This window comes from Quercus robur, chromosome 5 (genome assembly GCF_932294415.1).
Source record: "Quercus robur chromosome 5, dhQueRobu3.1, whole genome shotgun sequence".
In the NCBI taxonomy this organism is placed as follows: domain Eukaryota; kingdom Viridiplantae; phylum Streptophyta; class Magnoliopsida; order Fagales; family Fagaceae; genus Quercus; species Quercus robur.
In genome coordinates this window covers 439,580-466,720 of record NC_065538.1, presented here as the reverse complement: position 1 = coordinate 466,720, position 27,141 = coordinate 439,580, and the positions used below count along the sequence as shown (strand labels likewise).

At 35.5% G+C, this 27,141-nt stretch overlaps 2 protein-coding genes across 2 annotated transcripts; one reads left to right on the top strand and one right to left on the bottom strand.

Annotated features, from left to right (window-relative positions):
- Positions 1-696: 696 nt before the first annotated feature.
- LOC126724744 (26S proteasome regulatory subunit 7) lies at positions 697-5,955 on the top strand. The gene is made up of 10 exons (XM_050429116.1): positions 697-957; positions 1,541-1,622; positions 2,045-2,136; positions 2,224-2,301; positions 2,743-2,804; positions 4,194-4,338; positions 4,501-4,719; positions 4,822-5,003; positions 5,184-5,359; positions 5,529-5,955. Exons 1-10 carry the CDS (start codon positions 871-873, stop codon positions 5,684-5,686), a joined length of 1,281 nt encoding a protein of 426 aa, XP_050285073.1. The 5' UTR covers positions 697-870; the 3' UTR covers positions 5,687-5,955.
- Positions 5,956-11,166: 5,211 nt separating this feature from the next.
- Positions 11,167-26,964, bottom strand: LOC126724742 (protein STRUBBELIG-RECEPTOR FAMILY 6). The gene is made up of 16 exons (XM_050429115.1): positions 26,731-26,964; positions 18,228-18,360; positions 18,044-18,115; positions 17,897-17,962; positions 17,693-17,764; positions 17,523-17,600; positions 17,066-17,137; positions 16,911-16,976; positions 16,738-16,800; positions 16,341-16,645; positions 14,272-14,555; positions 13,852-14,123; positions 12,887-13,019; positions 12,129-12,265; positions 11,847-12,003; positions 11,167-11,656 (listed from the first exon to the last, which is right to left on the bottom strand). The coding sequence occupies exons 1-16, from the start codon at positions 26,825-26,827 to the stop codon at positions 11,513-11,515; spliced, it is 2,151 nt and encodes a 716-aa protein (XP_050285072.1). The 5' UTR covers positions 26,828-26,964; the 3' UTR covers positions 11,167-11,512.
- Positions 26,965-27,141: the final 177 nt, after the last annotated feature.

Below are 27,141 nucleotides of genomic sequence, written 5' to 3'. Positions count from 1 at the left end.
CCCATATTTCAGTTAAGTGCAAATCAATTTTCCAATGACCCAACCCAATCGGGTTGAGTTCGGATTAGGCCCGAACCCGGACCCACCCATGGACAGCCCTAGCCCCAATGGTTTTTTTTTTTTTTTTTTGGGTTGAACTAGCCTCAATGCTATATCATTAATCTTTCGCTTAAATATTATTTGTACTTCCTTGTCAAACTCAATACTATTCTTTAAAAAAATATTATTTTATTCACTATTTTACTTTTATTTTTATTCATCTCCCTACCACTAATCTTTTCATCATCTCTGTTCGGTGTTGTTCCTCTCAACCCAAATCAACCATTACCTCTTAACTTTTTTTTTTCTTCCTCTGTATCCGTTCCTTTCAATAAATATTTTGTTCCCCCTTCTCTTTCACTCAGATACAGATCAACTCCTTGACAAACATAATACAACCCTAAAATCAATATCAACAAAAGTTAAACTAAGCCAAACAACCCAGGTTAACTCCTCCATCTCTCTTCCAATTTATAAATGACAGCCCAACGGGCAGAGGACGAAAACCATAAGTAAGAGGTGAGCTTTTGTCCAAGAGAGATCGAATCGGCTGGTCATCTCATGATTTTCAGCTGGTTTAGCATTTGGAAGGCCCATTATTCTCGGCCCAGGCCCAGAGAGAGTTTTGTAATAATAATAAGAATATTACATTAATACCCATCCGTCATTCCTCTCAGTACAACATCGCTTTGGCCTTTTGCTTTAGCTTTTGGTTTGCTTGAGCAAGGAGTCAAGGAGTGAGGAAAAGAAGAAGAAGAAGTATTCTATTGTATTCAATTCAGGAGAGTCACAAACACAAACGCAAATCAATCAATCAATCAATCAAGGACGATGGCAGGGGAGGCCGAGTTCGATATTAAGGACGAGAAGAACCCTCGCCCTCTCGATGAGGACGATATTGCTCTGCTCAAGACTTATGTAATTTCTCCCCCTCCTCCTCTTTCTTCTTATAAACCCTAATTTAACTTTTATTATTATTATTGTGGATCTCAAATTTTATTCTCAGCTCTTCGCGATTAATAATTCCCATGATTTTTGCTGTGTTTTTCATCTTCAAGATTGTATTTTTATTATTATTATTATTGATTTCCTTCTTACTACAACTATAACTATAACTAAATCGTGCTTATTTATTTATTTGGGGATTTATTTTGCATACATTTGCTTTTCGCTCACCAAACCAAACGATGCCGTTTAGTTTAGTGCACTGAGAAATCTCCATTTCATCAAAGAGATTTTGCTTTCTCTCTCACTATTATGATTGTGGGGTTTAGTTTAGTTTTCCTCAAACTCAAACTAACCTTTTGTGTTTTAACAGGAATTGGTTGTTTGTGATTGGTTACATACATGCAATCTCTCTCTGTCAGACTACTTTTAATTACTGTTAATCAAATCAAATTACCCCCCTTCCCTTCTCTTGCTTTATATTTTTCTCCCCCTTCTGTGAGAGTGAGATACAAATATTTTAATATTCTTAATGCTTTTTTCTTTCTTTTTGCAGGGTTTGGGTCCCTATTCTAATAGTATCAAGAAAGTAGAGAAGGAAATTAAGGACATGGCTAAGAAGGTCAATGATTTGTGTGGTATGCATTCCTTTTTTTTTATTTGTGAAACCTTACCTTCTTCTCAAATGCTTGCTCTTAACTTAGCTTCTAAAGAATTTACTTTTTAAGCTTTAAGGTGGCATTGGCATGCATCATTCTAATTACACATTTCTAATAAGCACTTCGATTTGATAACACTCCGATAACTCTATGTCAACGAATTTACATGTTTTCTGTGTTTCCTGGTTTAATTGTTAATTTCTTCCATTACATTGAATTCTTGCCAATTTTCAGAATGTGTTAATTCTGTTTTTCATGTATTGTTTGTGTGTTACAACTTGGTTTATCTGTTTCTTCTTTGTTGTTGGCTTGTTTCTGTTCAATGTCTTTACTGCATGGCCTGGCTGTTTTAAAAAATTTGAATACTTGAAATCATAATGTTGATCTGCACCATTCTATAGGTATTAAGGAGTCTGACACTGGCTTAGCTGCACCAAGCCAGTGGGATCTGGTATCTGATAAGCAAATGATGCAAGAGGAGCAGCCTCTGCAGGTCTGTATTTTGCTTAAGGTTTTGTTTGGCAATAAAATTTAGTTTTGTATATAAATTTGAGAAGCCTTCACTGCCTTGTCAAATCAGGTGGCAAGATGTACAAAGATCATTAATCCAAACACTGAAGATGCCAAATATGTAATAAATGTTAAGCAAATTGCGAAGGTATACATCTTTTTGGCCTATCACTTTATGTGTGGTACATATTTTCGGGTTTGAAATATGAAATTTTTCTTCACACACAAGAAATAAGTCTGTCATTTTCCAGTTCTTTACTTTTATTTTCATTAGTTGAAGTCTTTATTATAAGCTTAAGTTTACCAAGATTTTGTATTGGTGACTTCTCTTTCTTTAGTTGAAATATGAGAATTTTTTTTTTTTTTTTTTAATTAATAATGATTGGTTAATCTTTCATCATATCTGTCCTTTTTAAATTACCTTCAGTATCTTATATTTTATGCCCTGCAAACATGCTACAACAGGTTTTTAAATGGATAGTTTCTTTGGCATTTTACTTTGAACATTCAGAGATAGAATCTTTAAGTTACTCATATATTCATTCTTGTAACATTGGGATCTGATATAATTCTACATTCTCAACTGCAGTTTGTTGTTGGGTTGGGTGACAAAGTTTCCCCAACTGACATAGAAGAAGGCATGCGTGTGGGGTAGGTTTCTCATTTTTACCTTCTCAGATTTTGCTAAAACATATTTGTATTGTGCAAGTCTTTAATGCTGTCTCTTTCCCCCCTCCCCCATTGTGACTATTGCAAAATATATTTAATTCTATTGAGATATATATATATATATTCTTATTTTACATTCTCGCAAGTCTCAACACAAATTGTGTGGAGTTTGTTGCGAAGGGGAGGCATTTGTTACCTTTTTCTGTTAATTTATTTTATATCATAATTTGTATATGATGTGGGACATCAGCAATGAAAAACCTTTAGAATAGTCTCTTCAAAGGTTTTCAGAGACCAAATGTTAGTACCATATGTGAGATTGGATTTAAAGGAAGGAGGAGAGATCGATTTGAGCTTGAAAAGTATGAATCTTGGAGCGGTTTAAATAATTACAGGATTTTAATTAGCAGCATGAGTTTGTTGGGTTTTGGGATGCCTAGTGCTAGAATTTTATTAGATCTAGTCTTGGCTGGAATTTGATGGAAATATGCTAGATGAGTCAAATAAAAAAGGAACAATAAATGGAAGGAGAACCCAATTCGAGGCTTAGGCGAACTTTCACTTGCACCCTGCTCTGACTTGGTGAAGAATTGGATCCCAAAAGCATCAAAGAAAGCTTCATAACTCTAATTTAGCAAAATGTATTCTCTATTGAATAGAAAGTATTACATCCATATAAATAGAGGGCTAATACCTAGTCCTAGTACAACTTAATGGGCTTGACTTTTAAACCCAAACTGAATAACTAATAAAAAGTTAAAAACCACAACACAAAGGGTAGTTTCATCGGTTGGAGACCAAGCTTCACAAAGTAGAGGTCACTAGTTTGAGTCTCTCCTCCCATCTCTGCTTGGGGCCAAAACATACTTCTGTTAAGAAAAAGAAAAAAAAAAATTAATAACACAAATAAATGCCCTTGGATAGAAGAAACTAGAAAGTCTCCCTCCCTTTTACTAAACCTTGGAGATCTGAGTCCCAAATAAGATCTTATGGACCAAATATAGTCCACTCCAGAATTCTAAAAATCACACAAATAATCCCCAACTCCTAAAATTAACAAACTACATTAAATTAAATTATCTCCTTGCTGCCTTCATCAATATATGAGAACAGTAAAATCACTTTCAGATTGGTGTGTGTTGTGGGAATTCCCAAAACCAGAAGCACATCTAGTTTCATCATGAAAGAGAGGGCTAGATCAAAGAGGTGCTAGTGGTATTCTTACCTAGGAACTAGAGCAGACGCAAAGAAATGGCTTGTTAATGTGGCTTTCCTTTATTGCTGATCCTTAACGGAATGTGTGCGTGTATTAAAGAAGCAGAGCTTGTACTCCTTTTTATTTTTGGATTGATCTTCAGCCTGTCTTTGCAGGGTTGATCGCAATAAATATCAGATACAGATTCCCTTGCCACCTAAAATTGATCCAAGTGTGACCATGATGACAGTGGAGGAAAAGCCTGATGTGACCTACAATGATGTTGGTGGATGCAAGGAGCAAATTGAAAAGATGCGAGAAGTGCGTATATCAATTTACCATATATTATTCGTCATTCTGATGTATTTTCTTTAATGAGAATGTGGATATACTTTATGCACGAGATAAAGTTTGACTTTGGAGATAGTTATAAAACCAGACACGGTTGGCATGTATGCATTGCTGATATAGATTGTTTCCTAGGTTGTTGAGCTGCCAATGCTTCATCCAGAAAAATTTGTTAAGCTTGGAATTGATCCTCCCAAAGGTGTCCTTTGCTATGGTCCTCCAGGAACAGGTAAAACACTTCTAGCTCGAGCAGTGGCAAATAGAACTGATGCTTGTTTCATTCGAGTTATTGGGAGTGAGCTTGTTCAGAAATATGTTGGTGAGGGAGCTCGGATGGTTCGAGAACTATTCCAGGTTATCAATTGTGCATGTTCAGTAGTTTCAAAACTTCTGTTTTTTATTCATATTGTTTTCATTATCCAGTTATCGTCTAACTCTTACTGCTGTATGCTGCAGATGGCACGTTCAAAGAAGGCTTGCATTGTATTTTTTGACGAAGTAGATGCCATTGGAGGGGCTCGTTTTGATGATGGTGTAGGTGGGGATAATGAAGTTCAAAGAACAATGCTGGAAATTGTCAATCAACTGGATGGCTTTGATGCTCGTGGAAACATCAAAGTCCTAATGGCTACAAATAGGTTGGTTAAGTTACCTATCATGGCTATATTTCTGCCTAATGTTGGTACATCATTTCTAGGTCTTAAGTCAATCTCATTTTCAATTTTCAAATAGAACTGGAAATTGCTTCTTGGGTGTATTTACAATTTTTAACAATGCAAGTGCTAATGTTTTTGGATTTCATTTGCCTCTTTTTTCAGGCCTGACACGCTAGATCCAGCACTTCTACGGCCTGGACGATTGGATCGTAAGGTCGAGTTTGGCCTTCCTGATATGGAGAGTCGGACACAAATATTTAAGATCCACACGCGAACGATGAACTGTGAAAGAGATGTCCGATTTGAACTTTTGGCTCGGCTTTGCCCAAATTCCACTGGTAAGAACCCTTGTCGATGCCTTGATGGTGAAGGGTTAATTTCAACTTGTCTCCTTCCTTGATGTTTTCCCATAGTCCTCAATGGCCCTGTTGCTTGTTATTTGCTCACTATGCCAGTGGTATGTTAGTACTTAGTACATTGGTTTTCTGACATGAGTTTCTCTCTCAGGTGCCGATATAAGGAGTGTGTGCACAGAAGCTGGCATGTTTGCCATCCGAGCACGGAGAAAGACTGTGACAGAGAAAGACTTCCTCGATGCAGTGAACAAGGTCATCAAGGGATACCAGAAGTTCAGTGCAACACCCAAGTACATGGTCTACAACTGAGTCAGCTGTTTTGCTTCACTCCGCTTCACTTCCTAAGAAAAACCTTGAAAGCAGTTATAGGCCTTTCGAATGAGGCATGATATGAGCCATATCCATGTGGTTCTTTCATTGAACTTGGACTTGCCTCTGCTCGGATTGTAGCATTTATTATTTGGCTGCATAGCTTATAGAATAATTCTATTTCTGTGGGTTTCTCCATGTAAACTAGTGAAAGTGTATCAAACTATGCTCTGCTATAACATTATTCAGTGACTATTCCTTTGCTGTCATTGTAGCTTGCCAGGAATTTGAAAGCTAGTGGTGTCTTTCTGTTTTCCTTGTATGCTTGTTTATTATGCTTAATCTAGATTAGGATTTTTTCAATTTGTCTCTAAGTGGAGACTATCCATTCCATGTTCAAAATTAATTTTCATGAATCTAATGGTATCCAAAAATTCTCTCCATTTGTCTTGAAGTGGAGAGAATTCACTCCATGGTTAGATTCAGTTTTCCTGTATATCTATATATATATCTATATATATAGATATATTTTGTGCCACACTATTGCAAACTTTATTTTTTTTGAGAAAGATTTCATACTTTATTTGGTCAAGTAAGAAATGATAACTTATTTTAAGTGAGTACCAAGGTTTTTTAGTTGATGTTACATAACCGTCCAAGATATCTTTGTCTGCCAACGTACAAATGTGTTAAATGCAAGTGTTATCATCTATCTGGTCTATAACGCACAGCCACAAGGGGTCAGTTTTGTGGTTTTCTCTTCTCTTATCATGTCACGTTTTTAGGCCTTAAAAAAGTCTGTATCAGTATTGCCACCTGAAAACCCATAACCCAACAAAAACCAAAACTTGTAGAAACAGATTCAAAACCGAATCATTTCAATCTGAACCCTAGAATGAAACGTGAGCCCTAAACTAGTGTTGTCCTCCCATCACAGCGATGCAGTCCTCAGTCCTCACACAGTGAAGCCTAAGCGACGCTGTCCTCCATCCTCTCACAGCTACTGGTCTCCACTCTCCACAACCATCCTCTAGACTCTAGTCACAAACATCTGGATGTGCACTCACAGTGAAGCGATCCTTGGAGTAGCATCTAATCCACCAGTCAAACCACTCCATAAATATTGTTGTGGGACAAATACTCTCTTGGAAGTTTGTTTGATGTCGATAATTGCAGTAAATATTGTTTAAAAAAAAAAAAAAAACGAACTGATTCAGTCATTCTCTATCTACAACATGTCTCGCATGCCTAGTTATGTTGTGAGCTACAAAGTTACTTTATCCATGAATGGTGAGAAAAACTAATACATCTAAAGGTGTGGAAGGACTTGGCATCAACAATATAGTTACCAAAAGAGGCAAAGAAGTCATCTTCACTTCTTAAGGCTTTGATGACCACTTCCAAGTCTCCCTTAAGAATAATGGAGGAGAGGCCAATATCATGAGGGAAGGCTAGAGCTTTACCAGCTGCTACTGCTTCTACATCAGCTACTGAATGTGGGAGAGGGAACCTTTTGGACTAGAAGCTTAAAACCAGCCCCTGATTGTTTCAGACTGCCACTCCTACACTTCGGTCCAATTTGGTCCAATTTCGGTCTATTCGGTTCAGTTCGGTCCTATTCGGTTTAATTCAATTCAATTTGGTCCATTTCGATCCAATTAGATCTACTTAGGTCAATTTCGGTTCACTTTAGTCCATTTTGGTCCATTTGATCCACTTCAGTCTATTTCGTTCTACTTCGGTGTACTTACTTAAGAATGGAAAAAAGACAGGTTTGGGTTGAGAGTATTAATTATTTGATTAATATATATTGTAATTATATGATAAGATTTGATTATCATGATAATCTCTTTAAGAGAATGAGAATTTGAACAATAAATTTGAAACTTAAAAATTTTAGTTGTACCAAAAGAAATTAGGAAAATATAATGCATAATAACAACAGTTAGAAGAATATGGACCACTTCAAAAAAAAGAAAAAAATCAATAAAAAATACCAAAATTGATAAAATTATATATTTGTAAAAATAGAGATAAAGAAATTACTTTTAAAAAATGTTTAATTTTTAGAGAGAACAAAATTATCTACAATAAAATTTAGAAAATAAATTATACATTATACAATTTCTCAAAATAATTATATAATTCCATGCAAACGGTGCAGTCATTGGAAGGGAGTGTTTTTGAGAGAGAGAGAACTTCAATTCAAAAATTTTGGAGAGAGAGAGAGAGAGAGAGAGAGAGAGAGAGAGAGAGAGAGAACTTATGTTTGAATTTTTTTTTGCGGAAGAGTAATTTTGGGGGAAAGATTTGAAGGAGAAGAAGGAGAGAGAGAGAGAGCAAGTGGCACGAATTTGAAAAATTTTAAGGGAAAATTTGTCTTTTGGTTTGTGTTGGCAAAGTTACAATGGCTTTTTTTTTTAACAGTTGTCAATCATTTATTGGATATGAAACACCAAATAAGTTGTTGACTTGATAATATTAAAACACAGTATACTTTCTCCACGTCATGTAAGAGGAGGGAGCAATGCTCCTAGACTACACAATAATTACTCCTAATAACATTGCTCCATTTGTCACACAAGTGAGTAAACTAGCCATAATTAACATAAGGATCAATAGTGCTTATTTGGTAATTTAATGAAGCAAAAATGTATTATGTATTGTTTTTTTTAATTTATTTATTAATGAATACTTAATTTTTCATCAATATTTTTAAAAATGATTATTTTTATAACCAAATGTCAAAAAAACTACGTTAGGTTTCAACTAAAGAGTAAAACATATACAATGACACATGAACGGAGCCATGGTTGGACTTGGGGGGCAATACCCCTCCCCCCCAAATTTTTTTTTATAAAAATATTATCATATATATGGATACTAATTTTAGCAATTTTATTTTATAAAATTACACTTTTTCCCCCTTAACAATATCATTGATTCTTTTAAGAGTATTTTTATAGTCACAAATTCTTCTACAACATTTTTAAAAATTGTTAAGGTAACAAATTCTTATTGGTTCGTATTTGGGCCTACCACTTACATTATTTTTTTACTTAACAATAACCACTCATCACATTAGCAATTTGTATAAAAGTTTGTAGATATAGTATTTTCCTCATTTTAAAAACTATTAAAAACATTTATAGATCTAAAATCTAAAACAAAATATACAAGCCCAAAAAAATTAGTCCAACAAAAATTACCAATAGTAAAACTAAAAAAAATTAAGCATAATCAACTAATTTTACCCAAAACAAACAATTTGACCCTTTAAAAAATTTTAAACAAAATAATTTATTGTCCCTCAGATCACAACGTTGTCGGTAGGTTTTGGTGGTTTGGGAAACACGTTTTTTTTTTTTTTTTTTTTTTTAATGGATAGTCTAACGAGGCACTGGAGCAAACTTTCTTTGAACGATAGGGACGGTGGTGGTTTATGTTTGGCGGAGGGAAAAGTCAGGTGCTGTGTTCATTCTAGCGGCCAAGTTTTTTTGTGAAGAAAGCTCTGAATGTCGATGCTATTGTTAAGACTTTTAATCCATTATGGAGGTCCGTTAAGGGCTATGAGGTTCGAAACACTGGGGATCATGTTTGACAACAAAGAAGAGGTGGAGAGGATTCTAGCAAATGAGCTGGAGTTTTGATAAGCATTTAGTTGTGCTCCAACGATAAGATTGCTGTATGGGTGCAAGTCCATGATATTCCGATTCGTTTTATGAGTCAAGGGGTGGCTGAGGAACTGTGTGAAGCTACCGGTGTGGTTAACAAGGATACAGAGGACAGTGAGACGGATAAGGGTAGTTTTTTACATGTGAGAGTTACTCTAGATGTTACTATCCCCCTATGCCGTGGTCGAATTTTTTCTCTAGAACATGGGGAGAAAGGATGGGTGTTTTTCAAGTATGAGAGATTACCCAATTTATGGTATTGGTGTGGTTGCTTGAACTACGTCGATAGAGATTGTGATCAGTGGCTAGAGAGTGAGGGAATGCTCGTAAAGGAAAACCAAGAATATGGAACTTGGATTCATGACCTTCCTTTCACAAAATCATAGAGGTCAGTTGTGAAAGTGCCAGGTTTCTATGAATCTAGGAAGAAGGGTGGTTCGAGTTCTGGTCAGCATGGGAGGAGGAATTCTTTTGCCGGTGGTGGCTGTGAATTCGAATGCTGCTACTCCGGTGGTTCAGCATCAAGATATGGAGATTGTGGATTTTGAGGGGGAAGTTAATGGCGACTTAATTCAAAAAGAAACATTAGGCGTGATGCAAGGTCTCATTTAGGAAATGGAAGTCCGAAATAGCTGTGAGGATTTTGAAAGTAGACTTTTGGAGATTGATTGTGATTTGAAAAAGTTTGACAACAAGGAGAGAAAAAAGATATAAGACACAATAATAGGAAACCAACTTTAAGATTGGGCGGTTTTGAATGTCTAACACCTTTCCAAGACCGTACCTTAACTCCGAACTCATATTTCTGATAGTAAGATCAAAAGACCCTTCCTTGAAAAGATGCTATAGATATAGTTCCTAGGCTATTGCAAAAACTAGGTCACCCCCCCCCCCCCCCTACGTCCACAAGGTACCGGGCAAATAGAGTTTAGACCCCATCCAAAAAAATGAGGTTGAATGTAAATAATGTAGTTTTAAATAATGCATAAAAGATGAGCTTATGAATTGAATCTAAATAACATCTGAGTGACATAAAAATTCGTATGCATGTTAAAAACATATAAAACATGTAATTTAACAATGTGACTTTCAAAATATGAATTACATAAGTTATTAGATTAGTTACAGTTACACCTTAAACCCAACTCTCTCTACATATACACACACTTTTTTCCACGACATCAAATAGGAGGCATTTGTTCTTTGCACACATTTAATTGGTTTTATTTATTTATTTATTTTTAAATGTAAAGTACTTCATAATTAATAATTTTTTGAAAATCATGAAATTATTGAAATATATAATTTTGCATGATTTAAGAAGGTTGGGCCTAATAAAATGTTGGTATGCGAGCTAGTGATATATAACTCGGTATGCTTGAATACTCTTTTGTATTACAGCAGAAGTCGAGGTCAAATTTTTATCTTATTATTATGATTTTTTGTTGCCAATAATCTTTTAATTCTTTTTTTTTTTTAAAGGAAGTAATAAGGCTATTAATCTAATATAATTGCATGCTTTGTTCAGTTTAACTACTTTCCAGTGTTGCTGGTCTGCAAAGATAATGTACTGCACTTAAAAGGAACTGCTAGTTGTAGTTGATACGAAAAACTACTTTTGCTTAGGTTTTGCTTATATACATGTTTGTAAAGTACATTGGGAATTAATACTTTTGTAGGAAGTTCATTTCATTATAGATATCACTGATGAGATGGGGGGATCTTTCAACAATATGGAGTACAAGAACCACAGTCAACAAGATATCTACATTGTGAAATCATCTTATAAAATACAATCAGTTTAAATAAATAAATAAATAAATATCTTATTGGAGTTAAGCCTCAAATTAGTTCAGAACCCATTGCAATGAAAGGTTATACCAGTGCACAAAGCTCCCAGTTCAATACTGTTTTTCGGCAATGATATCATGTAATATCAACAACAGATTGCACCAAGCTTCTACTTATAGTTTCAAATAATACAGGAAAAGCAAAATAACTCAGAAGGATAAGCTATATCTAGAGAGTAAACAGGAAGAAGAAGAAGAAAAAAAAAAAAAAAAAAAAAAAAGACGACAAACCACGTGACTTTTTTTTGCTTTTCTGATCTGTTTAATCAAACAAGAATTTTGCAGCCATTTGAAGCATGGATTCACTCATTAGTGCCTGGGGTGTCACCTCTCTGGGATGCTCCTTGATCATTTCCAATTGTTCTCTTACTCATGTTAGCTCGCTGCACTAACCGAACCAGCGCTTGAACAACTTCTGACATTGGTGGTCGAAACTCAGGCTCCGGCTGCCCCAGACAAAGAAAATGAGGACAAGAAATTTAACATCAGTAGAAAAAAACTACAATTCATATATTGTTTCCTTATACAGTTATGGTATATAGTAAATCCTAACAACCAATAATGCAGAATATGCGGTGTAATTCTGGCTCTAGTAAGCTTTTATCTTTCAGCTCCATATTTTATTTTATGCATTACCTGGACACAAAGAGCAATGACATCAGCAAACCGGGAGAGTGATTTAACTGGGTAGAGCCCTTGGAGCGCTGGATCAACCATCTTGCCAAGAGCGTCAATATCATGGAGCTGAGGTGTTGCCCATCGAACCAAGGATTGCTCAGATCTTGGCCTTGAACTGTCAAAGAATGTTCATATAAAAATCGTAAAGATGGCAAATAATCCCAAATTTTCTATAATCTTGAGAAATATGTACTATTATATTAATCAGATAATGACATTATCGGTATCTCAATGATTTACCTATCAAATGGTTGACGACCACTAAGAAGCTCCAACATTACCACTCCAAAACTGTATACATCACTCTTTAGAGTATACTGACCAGACATGGCAACCTCAGGTGCACTGTATCCAGATCCTGCATCATGGTTCAATGCCTGCAAATGTAAAAATGAAATACATTTCAGCACTTTTCCCAAAATTGATTATCAACTTAAGTACTCAAACTAAAGTGATCATGCAAAAGGCATGCAAAAATATAAATTAACAAAGACTTTAGTTTTTCTTCCTGCCTCCAAATACAATCAATTGTTCTCAATCTACATTAACTGGAATGACCTAGGATTGAATCACATTTAAATACATTCCTGAGAAACAATTAATTATTTATTTATAATTTGTTGCACTTGTATTATGGAGTTTTTGTACAGTAGATATGGTTGGAAAGATCAAGAACTGCAAAGCTCTGAATCATCTCAAAGTCTGCTACAACATCCAGAATTAACTTCTCAGATATAGTAGCATGTCATCAACACCAATAAAAATTTCAATTAGATAAATTATATAAGTGGTGACTTAACAATAGAGTAAAGAAATATAGAAGCAAATAGAGCAGACCCATCTTGAGAAATTTTTTTGCAAGGTGGCATAACTCTATTTTGCTTGGAAAAGTCTGATCATGAGAAGTTTGACTGGAATTGTCTAATGCTGCCAGAATATCAAATTCTTCACACTGAATGATGTTATCAACTAGTAAACTTAAAAGGCTCAAAATTTACCTGATCTGCATTTGGGACAAGGCTTGCCAGGCCACAGTCTGAAAGGTGAGGATTGAGTTCTGCATCCAGTAATATGTTGGCTGACTTGATATTTTTGTGAACTACTGATGGAGAGCAAACCTCATGCAGATACCTGAACAGTTTCTTTTTGAGAATCAGGCAACCCATTTACAAGTATAATAGAAAGAAGTACTATGTTCCAATAAAAATCTTGGTTGCCCTTTTCTGTATGGCAAAGTTAACAAATTGAACTTCACACGGCGCAGTTTTTAGATTCTGGCCTTACATTTTAACAAAAACGCACACACAATTGGCAATATATATTCTGTTTGTATCTTTAATACAGTGGAAGTGGGATACCTGACTCCCGCAATATTAAATTAAACTAGTATTTCAAAGGAATATAAATATGACACTCCTTCTAAACATCATACAAATATATGTCACCCAAGAAGTCCCCAAGAATTGTGGGTCATCAATATACTTAGTAATTGTAACAATAAATGATCTGACCTGGTTCGTTGGGCAGAAAAATAAGTGATGGTTTTTCAGTTAATGAAACTGTGAGTCCCATAAGCAACTTTTTGGGGAGAGAAATCTAGGAGTTTCTTGCAACAAAATTTTTATTCCATCATGAGTTATAGCCGCACAAGAAAACTTGATGAAAAGGCAACTTTATGTACTTTTGAAAAATTGTCAATGTTGGTAGAGGCACTAGTACTCACAACACTGAACTAAACTAAGTTCAATATCAAATATTGTTTCCTTTTTCCATCTATAACTAAAGCAATATAGTCCCAATCCCAGTCGATATTAAAAGAATAGAAGAAAGATAGAAAGGAAGGAGAGGGGGGAGGGGATATATGATAGTAAGACTAAGGAACAAAAGAAATCATGTAAATTTATTTTATTTTGTTTTAACAGAAATCAGGATAATTTTGCCTATATATCCACTATTAACTTACTCTAGTGCACGTGCAGTTCCCAAAGCAATCTTGACACGGGAGTTCCAAGTCAACGGCTTGCTGTAATCATCAGACAGATGCAAGAATTCATGCAGTGAGCCATTTTTATGGAACTCGTAGACTAGCAGGTGCTGTCCATGCTCTGAACAATAACCAACTAGCTCTGTGACATTTGGATGATGCAACTGGGAGATGTTTGAAACCATCTCTATGAATTCTTCTGACAATTCACTGGGAAGGGCAGATGAATCGATTTTTTTCACAGCAAGAACCTTTAATATTGTGAAAAGTAACAAGTAGAGATCAGTAACATCATAATGACAAACTAGAGCTTCTCAGCTTGAAATATAATGTCAATATAAAACGATGTGACACAAAACCATGGACATGGAAAATGAAATTAGTAGGCAGGAAGCATACCTTCCCATCATCGAATTGAGCTCGATAAACTCGTCCAAGAGACCCCCCACCAAGAAGGTTTTCAACACTGAAGCTGCCAGTGGCCATCTGCAGGTCTGCTACCGAGTATGATGTCACATTTATGGGAGCTGCTTTAACTTTCTTGACAACGGTGGGCTTCTTTGAGAAATCATCCTCATCAAACGATTTGTGACGATCGATGGGTGGTGGTCTAAGATTTATTGACACAGTAGTATCGAAAGCCTTTGTGTTAATTGTGGATGAAGTTTGGATAGACTTCATTTCTGCAATACAATGTTAAAGACGATAAATGAGTATTAGAATCAGACGAAGATAAAGACCAAAGCCATTGAAGCAGATTTTCTTGAAGGTGAAAAGCCAGAATAATAGCAATGTTGTTGATAATATAGACCAGATTAGTGAAGTATATTTACCTGATTGGCAAGAGATTTTTTTATTTTAACCAAAAGTCTGAATAGGTTTAACCAAGAAACAGGCTAGCATATACATCTGATACTGTTATTTTTCCCCTTCAAGTAAATGATCTTATTATAAAAAGTGCAATTGAGGCACAACCATGTACACAGGAAGTGTACAAAAAATACGCCAAAAATTACAAATACATCTGCTGTGGACACCAAATATGCTCTACTCTAGTAATGATGATTGCTTTTGTTGATTGATCATGATTGATGCTGAAGGATGTCAAGACATTTTAAGGATTTTATTCTCTTATTTTTTTTCATTTATTGTAATTGATTAAAAGTTATTTTCTTTCCTTGTTAGATTACAAATCTATTTCCATTCCTTCTTTGATGTGATTTGAGAGTTGTATTCAAAGGCCCCAAAATGCGGTATTGTAAGCATTTGATTACATGTTTATAAAATCTAGAGTGGAGGTTTTCTTACAGTGCGTGGTACTGATTCCAAGCAAACCTAGGTGCTGATTCCTGGGTTCCTATCAAATTTGGTGCTTATTTCAAGCAAATCCGAGGTGCTAATTTCTAGGACTTATCATCTTATCATTTATTTTCAATTAAATCATATTCTCCAAATTTTCCATTGAATGTAGTCCTGCTAGAACATCAAATAGTTTTTTTCTGGTCTAATTGGTATTGCTGAATTCTATCGGCTAAGGTTAGTTCATTTTAATAATATCAGTTCAGCAATACAAGTTAGAGGTTGGATCTTGGTGTGATGGCAAGTGCTCTTCACCCAAGTGATGTGTTGTGAGTTTGAGTATGGGAATCAGCTTCTCCAAAATTGGGAATACGGCTGCCCACCAACCACCTTTATCAAACCTTGTAGAAGAGGTAGCCTTGTGCCCTTTTGCACTAGGTACAATCCAGTTCAGTTATAGGAGTTAATGGTAAGTCAACAGACAATTTGAATAAATTAAATATACAGGTCATCAAAGTGGGCATCAGTCAATGAAGTTAAGCATGCATTGTCTTCTGAACTGTGTACTTAAGCAATTCCGTGCATTTGAAAGATCTTTCACTCTCAGGTCTGTATGTATCAATTTTTAATGTCCATTTTCTGTCAAATTATTTGCAACAGATAATTAATTCTAAACATGGCAGTAGGCACAAGTATAACGGTATAAGAGTGTGTGTGTGTGTTTTAGAAAAGAAATCTGATTAAACAGTATAGGAGTTAACCACAAATAACAATGCCTATATCCCATTTTGTTTGTCCATCTTATACTCATATTTTAAGGGGAAACCATTTAATAAATTCGTATGAAAACCATTACTGTTAGAAACTTCCCCTCTAATATATTCCTAGGTCACCTCTTATTCATTTCCACTTCAAACTGAGTGAGGATAATTTAGGAAAGTCATCTTCAAAGTAAACATCTATATGGGAAATACTGAAAAAGAAATAAGAAAAGACAAAATGGAATGGTGGTGAGTAACAGAAACATCTCTCCATTTCCAATTAGGAAAGACACAAAATTGTATACACCATCAATCAACCTATCATGACAGCATAAAGGGCAAACTGAAGCAAATGACTGGAGTGAATTCCTAATGATGCTTAACTGCAAAGTATGATGCAGATCTTACCTTGCACTTCATTTGAGGCAAGAGCAGTGAAGGGCTGATTATCAACCTTTTCATTATCTGACAATGACCTCCTGGATTTTCTCTTCTTCATTAAAAAAAATGCAACTATTCCCCCAACAACAAAGATGGATATCACTATTCCTGCTATGCCACCACCCCCTATTCCTGAGTTGTTGCCACCTCCACCTGCATCTGATGGGCTGTTATTGCCACCGGATTTGTGATTTGGATTAGTTTTGCTTGCTGGAGGTGTACCAGGTGGAGGTGGGGGTGCAGGACCTGAGCTCCATGAGTTTCCATCCTTCCTGTTGTAAAGATTGTTCCGATTGAAAATCTAAGAACTTATTTTTCAAATGAAGAATTGTTATGATAATTGATAATAGTATCAGATGCTTACTGCAGATTAATGCCTGTCAACTGTTGAGGAATCCAGCCAGTGAAACGATTATTTTGAACATTCCTACCAAGCACAAAAATAGATACTTTATAAGGATGAAATACTGGATGCTCAAAGGAAAGAGAATTATATTAGTTTCCTACTTAAGCTGAACTTATATTTTAATTACTCACAGAGTTTCCAGGGGAAGATTGGCAAGGACATTAATGGTGCCTGTAAACTGGTTGTTTTGCAAATACCTGTTTAAAGATAGATAAGATGACCGGGGAAGGGTCAACACAATTTACCAAGCACTTGTAAAAGTGTAGATAAATGTTTCAACACTTACATTGAAGTCATACTTGATAAGGAGCTAAGACCCTCTGGGAGGTCACCTGACAGAGAATTGAAAGAGAGATCCCTGCAGCAAGTAATAGAGATTGTCACTTGCTCCTTCAGGAAAAATCAATCTGAAATATTTTTTTACAATATCCCATCATGATAACTGAGGAGGTGAGTGGAGTGCATAAAGAAAAATTTAAAAATTAAAAGATACAATGAAGAAACGATAGATAGCCCCAAGAATTTGATCAAAATTATAATATTAAAATTTTTTAGCAAAAAATAAAGTCTTCTAAAAAATATTTTACTGAATGCAAGTAAATTATTTTCTTTAAAAAAAATGCTGCCACTTGCAATTTGAAGTTGAGAGAGCGAAGGAATTTGCTTTGAAATCTTCAGTTAAGCCAAAGTGGAAAGACATCTAGACTAGTTTTTGATTTCATTCAAGAGAGGGGAGATCTCACATTGTGGTGAGAGAAGTAAGTTTTCCACTTCCAAAAATATCAGTCAGTTGGTTCTGAAGTTGGTTGTGACCGACGTTTCTGTGCTCCCAAAAAGAAAGTAAAAAAAAAAAAACTTAGTTTGAATGTTTGGAAAAATAGCATCAGGCAATGAATAAGATGAAATTACCCACAGGTTTATAAGAGAAGTCATCTGAGATATGGAATAAGGGAGTTGTCCATTAAAGTTATTATTAGCAAGATTCCTGCATACAAAACAATAGTGATATAAGTCACCAAAAAACTTATGGGAAAAAGTAAACAAAAATAGAAGTTACCAAAAATTTTATGGGAAAAAGAACACAAAATAATAGGAAACAAGTAAACATGAAGCATACAGTTGCTGCAGATTTGGAGGAAGTTGGTAAGGTATCCCGCCTCCAAGATTATTATTGCTCATGTCTCTGCCAAATTTTTTAAATCACCAAATCAATAAAGTAAAGAAAATAATGGATCATTATGACATATAGGAACTCTCATCTTACAGGTTGGTTAATGATTTCAAACTGTCGAGACTGTACCCCATTGATCCAGAAAGTCCAAGCCCAGATAATTTACTGAAACAAAAAATAAATAAATTATAACAGAGTACGAATAAAAGGATTAATGCTCATATTGATGCCCATGGACAAAATATATCAAGGTATGTAAAGGGAAATAAAGAATCACATTTCTGTGACTTGTGTGCCTGAGCAAGTAACGCCTTTCCAAGACTGCCCGCATGGATCGCCACCAGTTGAACTCCACTGGGTTAGCTGATTAGGAGAATTTAAACTGCTATACATAACCCTTAGAACACCAGCTGTACATCAAACATGCCACTAGTTTAATAAAATTATCATATAAAATCAAGAAGTTTGCATCAAATTTGCAGAATAGTCATACATTGCCTCCCTGGCTGTTTTTTAAATTACAAAACAGCTTGTTATCCAGTAGACAATGCAGGATCGAGCTATTATATCAGTAGAATAGGAATTCATTTCTGGAGATCAATGTTGAGATGTTGGATGAGCTTGCTAGGTTATGGGTGTAATATACTATTGATTATTACAATATTAACAGACAAAAAGAAACTACAACAACCAACCACGTCATGTTGCTATTGGCAATAGAGGTGGCACAAATCTAAGAAAATGATCCATTACCCCACACCAAAACTCCAGTGAAACTATACTACAATATCTACAAGGATAATGCTAGAAATGTACCACGCTTTGCAGAATAAGAAATTCAGTAGAAGGAAAAGAGAACATATATTCATAGCATTCACAGTATTTGAGACAAATGTCAGAAGTTGAGTTTTAAGTAACTAATTAAGCATCTTTGAATCAACAAGAACTTAAGCTGCCACAAATTTCATTGAAAAGTATGTGGTTAGGAGTATGAACTGGTTTTTTGGAATAATCCCAAAAACTAAAATCTTCACATTTCCTTGGGTCAATATTCTTGTATAAGGCATAACTTTGAGTGACAAATAATAGCTCATCAGTTGTTCCCCTTGCCTAGAATCTATACTTATCTAAAAACAATGTCCGTAAGCATTGATGGAGCTTTCCTCCTCTTGTGTCACATTGGACTTTTTTTTTTCATCTTCACCTTCTTGGCTACCATTTGAGGACTGCCTAACATATGCTACACCCACAATTGCGCTTTACTCCCACAAAGCTACAACCATGCTTACTATGCTTTTGACTCTCTCTCTCCACCAAAAACCAATTGTTATGCCTCTATACTGCACTAAGTTAAGAAAATTGATGCAAGACAACCTAGGCTTCCCACCTAGATTAATCCCACAATAAACCTTAGGCTTCACCACCTAAGGTTGTTTGGATTCACTACCAAATGCAATGTAAACTTTTCATGAATAATCATTGAATAATATTAATAATTGTTGGATAGTCTCATTACAAAATAAATCATTTGGAGCTTTATATAGAGCTTCCAGGATTCTCAAGAGATAAAGATAAACATTCTAAAACAAATCCTAATCGAACTCAAATACTAATCCTTATCTAAGGATATGAAATTCCATCCCTATCACAACTCAAACTAAATAAATAAAAACATTAAAATCTAAAATTATCCAATGAAAATCCAAAATAAAATATTGAGATAGTTCTTGGTTATGCTCCTGCATCATACTCCCCTGGTTTGAGAAAACTCAACCTCGAGTTTTGTAGTGTTGAAGAATTAGGACTCTGGCGCTTAATACTTCCTTCAGTATCACCCTAGGAAGCACTGAGAGTCAAATAACCTTCAATTCCACAACACCGTGAAACTCCTCTAGAAACACAAAATCAATGTATGGAACTAGCACAATCTTATCTTGTACCATAATATCAACCTTTTGGACTTCATCAACCTATAGATCTTCGTGGATCATGAAGGGCTGAACAGTAGCACTTTCATCAAAATCAACTTTCAAATCAAGTGCACCCTCTAAATCTTCGCTCACTTGTTGAAATTTCTCTTCTTGTGTAGACTCTACAATAAGTTCTTGCTGCACGAATGTTGAAACATCATCTATTGGCACTTGTACCTCTATTTCAACATTAGTCTTTGGTGGAACCTAAGCATCCTTTTTTCAAGTAGAAGAGTCTAGCAAAACCTTTATTATATTTCTTAAGTCTTTGGTGAAGTCTTGACGGATGGATGAGGTGTTTTCTTGTTGAATATTGTCTATGTGATATAGAAAATTTCCAAGAGAGGATTAAGGTTGATAATTCTCTTGATAGGATTGGGGAACATATTTCTTTATAAGTATTTTTTTCATTTCATTCCAATCAATTATGGCAGGCTTGCTTCTTCCTTTACGATGATTCTCAATACTACACCAAAAGTCTCTAACTCTACTTATCAATTTCATCCTAGCAAACCTAACCTTATTAGCATCTAGCAAACATGTTTGATCAAAGAATTGATCCATCTCATCTAGCTAATTGATGAGGGTCCATGGATTTGGACGTCCGTCAAATATTGGTGCTTCTAAGACTAACACGATTCATTGGAATAGATTCTCAGCAATTTGAAATGAACATTGGCTTGCTAACCTGTGATTTGGCTGGTGCTCTGTACTAATCATTATGTGGGGCATGATTTGCACGGCTGGAACAATAAGTGTTTGACCTGGGCTGTTACTGGACTTGATGAGCGTGGGCTGGCACTGCTGAAAATTCAAGAATACTTGATGGGCTGATTGGGCTGTGCGAAATGCTTGTCTGTTGGAACTTTTCTAGTCTGATGGTGTGTGTTTCAGGTTTTCGGGATCTGGTTTGTACCGTTGGATTGAAAATGAATTTGGGATGTAGGAGTTGCTGGATGTTTGGATTTAGAAGCAGTGGTTGAAAGAACGACATATTTCTTGTGGTTGCTGAAAATTGATAGATCAAGTTGAGCTCTGATACCAAAGTTGATGCAGGACAACCTAGGCTTCCCACGTAGATTAATCCCACCATAAACCTTAGGCTTCACCACCTAAGGTTGTTTGGATTCACCACCAAACGCAATGCAAACTTTGCATGAATAATCATTGAATAATATTAATAATTGCTTGATAGTCTCATTGCAAAATAAATCATCTGGAGCTTTATATAGGGCTTCTAGGAATCTAAAGAGATAAAGATAAACATCCTAAAACAAATCCTAATTGAACTCAAATACTAATCCAAATACTAAACTAATCCTTATCTAAGGATATGAAATTCAATCCCTATCACACAACTCAAACTAAAAAAATAAAAACATTAAAATCTAAAATTATCCAATGAAAATCCAAAATAAAATATTGAGATAGTTTCTAGTTATGCTCATGCATCAAAAATGGTCTCAAAAAGAAGAGTCAAATCGCCTGCTTCAACGAATTGGTTTCTCTCTTTGTTTAGTGTTTGCCCACCATGGCTTTGTATGTTGTTAGGCAGTATGTTCCGTGATTTGTGCTCCAACTGTATAAGAAATTTACAATTAAAAACTTAAAACAAAAGTCATTATGAAATATACTTATCATTGCGCTTTGATTTAAATGGATACAAACTAGAAGTGTCCCCCCAAAATTTTTTGCATGTATAAGCCAGGATGACCTACACATTCCTGAGATGACTAGAGGGAAATGCTTAATTTTTCAGCCCATTGACAGATTGTTGGAAGCTGAGCAGGTAGGTTTTTATGTGATGATGGATTTGTAAAGATGACCCATTAAAGCACAACAATGATGAAAATAGTAATGCTCAATTTGTTGCCTATGAAAAGACTATAATGGAGGCCTGCTGAAAGGATGGGACAGGAATTATCCTAGATCCAGACATAGACGCTTACATGAAGGTACATCGAGCATCTCATCCTTCATGTCTCTCACCTTCATTATGTAGTATAATGTTTTATGATTGATAGCGAAATCATGGCCCAAGAGGCCCATTGGGTTCATTGTAATATAACAAGCTCAATTGTCAAGATGTAGCTGTCAAGGGCTCCCCACTGCGGATGTAGGCCATCACGCCAAACCACGTTAAATCCTTGTTTTGCTTCCACTCTTTACTTTACTTTTCTCTTCTCTTTCTCAATTACTCAATCACCCAACCCTTTAACATTGTATCTGAGCCAAATTCATTCTTGTCTAACCATAGCCACTAAATTCTTGCGTCTTCTTACACAACCAAAAATGAAAAAAGTTCGCCATAGTTAATAAAGCTTTTGGTCTTGATTCTCAAAAAAAAAAGTTATCACAAATACTTTGATGTGTGAGGTGCCGCTGCTATAGTCACCACTACAAACACATGGTCTCTTTTCTCAATATGCCTCTGAAAGATACTCATCAAGTCACTTTTTGTAAGATTGTAAGTTTTAAGTTGAGATGGTTCCATCTGCTTCTGCAATGCTTCAAGTACAGAAATGTGAACACTAATACTCTACATAATGATTGCCACTTTTTCAAAGCTACATATTTGAATTTAGCAATATTAATTGGTCCTACCAGTTCACAAAATCGTTTTAAGCTTCTAGGCTGCTCTAGCATAACAATTGCAAGTACAGCCTCTAGTTGCAACGCAGTCACCTACACAAAGGACACACATATTCAATCCCAAGACTTCATCGATAGCACAACCTAGACCATGATGGACCCAACCTACTTAACACAACAACTCAGGTGCTTTAACATCAGCAAGCAAACCAGCCCCCATCAAGATCGGCAGCCCACAACGTAAAGCTCATGACCTTCTCTTGGACAAGGTTGGCAATCTCAAAGTCTTGGAGTTGCATAATAGTTGGTCTCAGCCTCCCTGGTTCGGTAAAGCATCTTTGGATGGTGCACAATTAGAAGGAAAAGTGCTGACAATGGGGCCCCACATGGCCAGCTTTCTAGACAATACAAAACAAAACAAAAAGGAAAAATGCTTCCATGTCAGCCCTAGCAACATAGCTGGCCATGTTGGTGCTCCATGTGGCATCAGCGCATGTCACTCTAAGACATGAGTCAACATAGGATCCTATTTGTCATAGCAGCTGTCATTCCAGCCTGATGTCAGCCTGTCATCAGTGCCATGTCAGCAACACACAATCCTACCATTTTAGCCAGATAGTATAGGTACCATATCAGCTGCCTCACCAGGCTCATGCACACCCATGCAGGCCCATTGCACAAGCATCCCGCTTCACCCCGTGACCTGATCACTCTTGAGCTTCTGTGAACCACATGTTACATGCATTTCCAGACTAGTGAAGTTATAAATTCAAGACCTCACAAACTCAAGGTTCCACCTTAAGTTTGAGGGGGTGTTAGAAATATTATGACTCAAGAGGCCCAAATTTACTTATAGAACAAGCAAACTAACCTTGGGTTTGTTGGGTTACACGTGTGAGTGAAGTCCCACATTGAATAAATATGAGAAGAATGAGTGGTTAATATAACATAATTGAGCACATACCCATTGGGCTTAGGCCTTTTGGGTTAAAGTGTGTCTCTATATGTTATATTAATTACTCAAGGAAGCTCCCCAAGGTGTTTATCTCCTTAACAAGTGGTATCAGAGCCCATGCTGGTGTGCGGTGAAGGTGGTGAGGTGTTCATAGTCCCTACCCAGCGACAAAGAAGCAGAGACTCACACATGAGGGGGAGATTGTTGGGTTACACGTGTGAGTGAAGTCCCACATTGAATAAATATGAGAAGAATAAGTGGTTAATATAACATAATTGAGTACATACCCATTGGGCTTAGGCCTTTTGGGTTAAAGTGTGTCTCTATATGTTATATTAATTACTCAAGGAAGCTCCCCAAGGTGTTTATCTCCCTAACAGGGTTAGCCTAGGGTTCTCTAGTATATAAACCCTACATTGGAAGTTCAATATTTAGTATACAAACCACGTTAAATCCTTGTTTCACTTCCGCACTTTACTTTTCTCTTTTTAAATCACTCAACAACTTTAACAATAATTACAATTTGTTTAACAAGCAGTTTATACTAAAGAACTGGACAGAGCTCTTCAAACATGCTACATATTAAAGCTCCTTCTCTTTAACATAAAAGTAATGGAATTTGTCCCCATGTAATTAATTTTTTTAAGCCTATTGTGGCCACGGCATATCAGATTTTGATGTCTTTGCTGACACACAAGTTGGAGATGCCATGAGAAGAGGTATCTTTGATGGTCAAAAAAGGAGACTAACAATAGAAAACTTGTGAATATAATACTTGAGTTGTTATTAATTCTTTGGTAAGGAAATAATTTATTTTCTAATCCAATTCACTCTAGCATCTCCTTTCTCCTATAGGTCATTGGGGAAGCTTCTTACAATGTATACAAACTTCTCAATCACCATCACTATCACTTCATTTTTCTTCTCATCACAAAAGAATTAAGTCACATGCAGTCTCCAACCTGTACCTGTAGCTGAGTACTTTTTGGTCTCAATGTGGTGCATTCCTAGGTCAATTCTTATTTCAAGTACTTCCTAGATATGTGAGATTTGGTACTGCTCAAAAGAATCCAAAGAGGCTAATTTGTTCATAGCATATTACAGACTTAAGTTATGAGGATATATCCATCATAGCTAATTTGTTCATAGCATTTTACAAACTCAAGTATAGTTTCATGCCTATTTTTAGTGGTTGTTTGAATGGTTGCTTTGATATATTTGTGTTAATTTTTGTGTGTATTGCATTGGTTAGCAACTAGGTTTTTTCTTTTTTGATAAGTTGGTTAGCAACTAGTCCATATATATAAATATATGTATATATATATATATATCTAAAAGCTGAAGCGTAACACTTATTGTTGCTACACTTCTGTTGGGCCACATTAGCAACCACATCATCCACCTACCTCCAACACTTTCTCTCTGCTTTTTAATTATTTTTCTCCTTATTAATTTCTCAACTTACAATTACACTTCTTCTAACATTTCCCCCTCACTTTTACCTTTTTATCTCCCCACTACTCTACCTTAACATTACAATTCCTCCATCCCTTCATCTTCCTTTTATTTTGAATCTTCCTCTCTTCATATTTTGTCTACACAAAAAGGTGAGTACTCTCTCACTCTCTATTTTTTTTCTTTCTTTTGGCAGATTTTTAGTCTTTATTACATCTCTACTTTAAGTTGATGAATTTTTGTGTTGAACTCTATTTTGGGTTGATGCGATTTGGTTGTTTTTTAATTTTTTTTCTTTGATTGATAGATGTTATCCTATGACATTATATAGTATATAATGATATAATATTATTTTATTACATAACATAGCTTGAATAGTTTGGCATTTACAATCATACCTTTTGTTTTGAGTATTCTTCTACTCTTCTTTTATATAAATTTGCTATATCTCTCGCATTGTCTTCCAAAAAAGGTGATTACTCTCTCTCCCTCTCTCTATTATTTACTCTTTATTGCTTTAGATTGATGAATTTTTGTGTTTTTTTGTATCTCTACTTTGGGTTGATACATTTTGGTGGTGTGTCTTTTGAGTTCGCCGTCACATGTACTCTCTCCCCCTCTTGTAGTTTCAGTTTGAGTTAATTCTTAGATATTTTGGATGTGAGAATTTGAATTTATATGAAAATAAAATTTACATAGCTATGTATTTGAATGTGTCTATCAATTATTTGAGTAATTGTAAATTTGTGATGAGGTTTGATTATCATGATAATCTCCTTAAGAGAATGAGAAATTTGAAACATAAAAAGTTCAGCTGAACGCAAAAAAAGGAAAACATAACCCACTATAACAAAAGTTTGAAGAATCTAGACTACTTCAAAAAGAATATATCAATCAAACACACCCAAGTTTCTCCGAATAAAATAAACACCCAAAATATATTTGTAGAGATAGAGAGATAGAAAGTACTCAAATGCACCCATAAGGCTAAGGGAGAACATCTAGATCCAGTCCCTTCAGGAGGATCAGTCAACAAATTAACTATTGGTTAATGTTTAGATTCTTAGAAGGATTAATCAACATTCAATAATTTTTTAATATATATTATATACAGCTTGTTGCAAATCTGCGAATCTCTCTCTCTCTCTCTCTCTCTCTCTCTCTCTCTAAAACCCCCAAATGGCCCCCCATGAAGAAAAAGTCAATCTTAAGATCTTTCAATCTCGTTAAACCCATCATGAAGAGCATCAAGAAACTTAATTTATTAACAATACCAAGATACAGATTGCAAACACTAGAAAATTACATCAAACAAACCTTTGTGAACATTACAAACAGTATTATTTAGCAAAAGAACTCCTCCCCACGTACTACGGCTAACAATGTAAGAGTAATACCACCACATCCACAAGCATACCAATCGATCATATCAACACCAAAAAACTTATAGCAAATGAATCACTGGCAAATAAAAAGAGAATAATGCAAGCAACAGCTCAAACCCCAAAGGTAATAATTGCACACACTTTTCCCAGTACTCTAACAGGGTAAGTGTAATTAAAGGCAGCAACTTTCATGATCAGAACTCATCCTCCCCAGTTTCTTTAACACATTAAAGAATCCGTGCAAACACTTAATGCAAATATGGCAAAGCAAAGAGTTCAATACACAAGAAATCGTTAATTTAAGCCATAACTAGTAGGCAAGTGATGGAACTCAGAAGAAGCAAGCATGGAAGTATAGTAAAAGAATGCAGATTTGAGCTAAAGGTTAGCCGAATGGAAATGGATAAGGAGTTATGTACTGACCATCATTTGGATCTGTGTCGCCATTAATGGAACTGGGTCTCCACCCCAAAATGCAGAAGCTGAAGACCACCAACACCACCTTCCAATCCTCCAACATCTCTCTCTCTCTCTCTCTCGGAGCCCAAAATCTCTCACACCCAGATGTTATTTTTACTCTCTTTTCGTTTTGAGAGATTGTATTTTATACATTTGTAGACAATGCCCCCAGTAAAGCTGGCAGGCACGAAATGCCACAAGAATCCAAAGCCACAGAATGCTTTTCTTTATATTTTTTATTTCTTATCACTGTTTTCTTTTTCTTTTTTATATTTAAATTTTAAATTTATACTAAATACTAGGAGTAGTAGGTGTTGCTTGGTTTTCCTTTTTTTTCTTTTCTTACTAAAAAAATACAAACATGTTTGTTGGTGT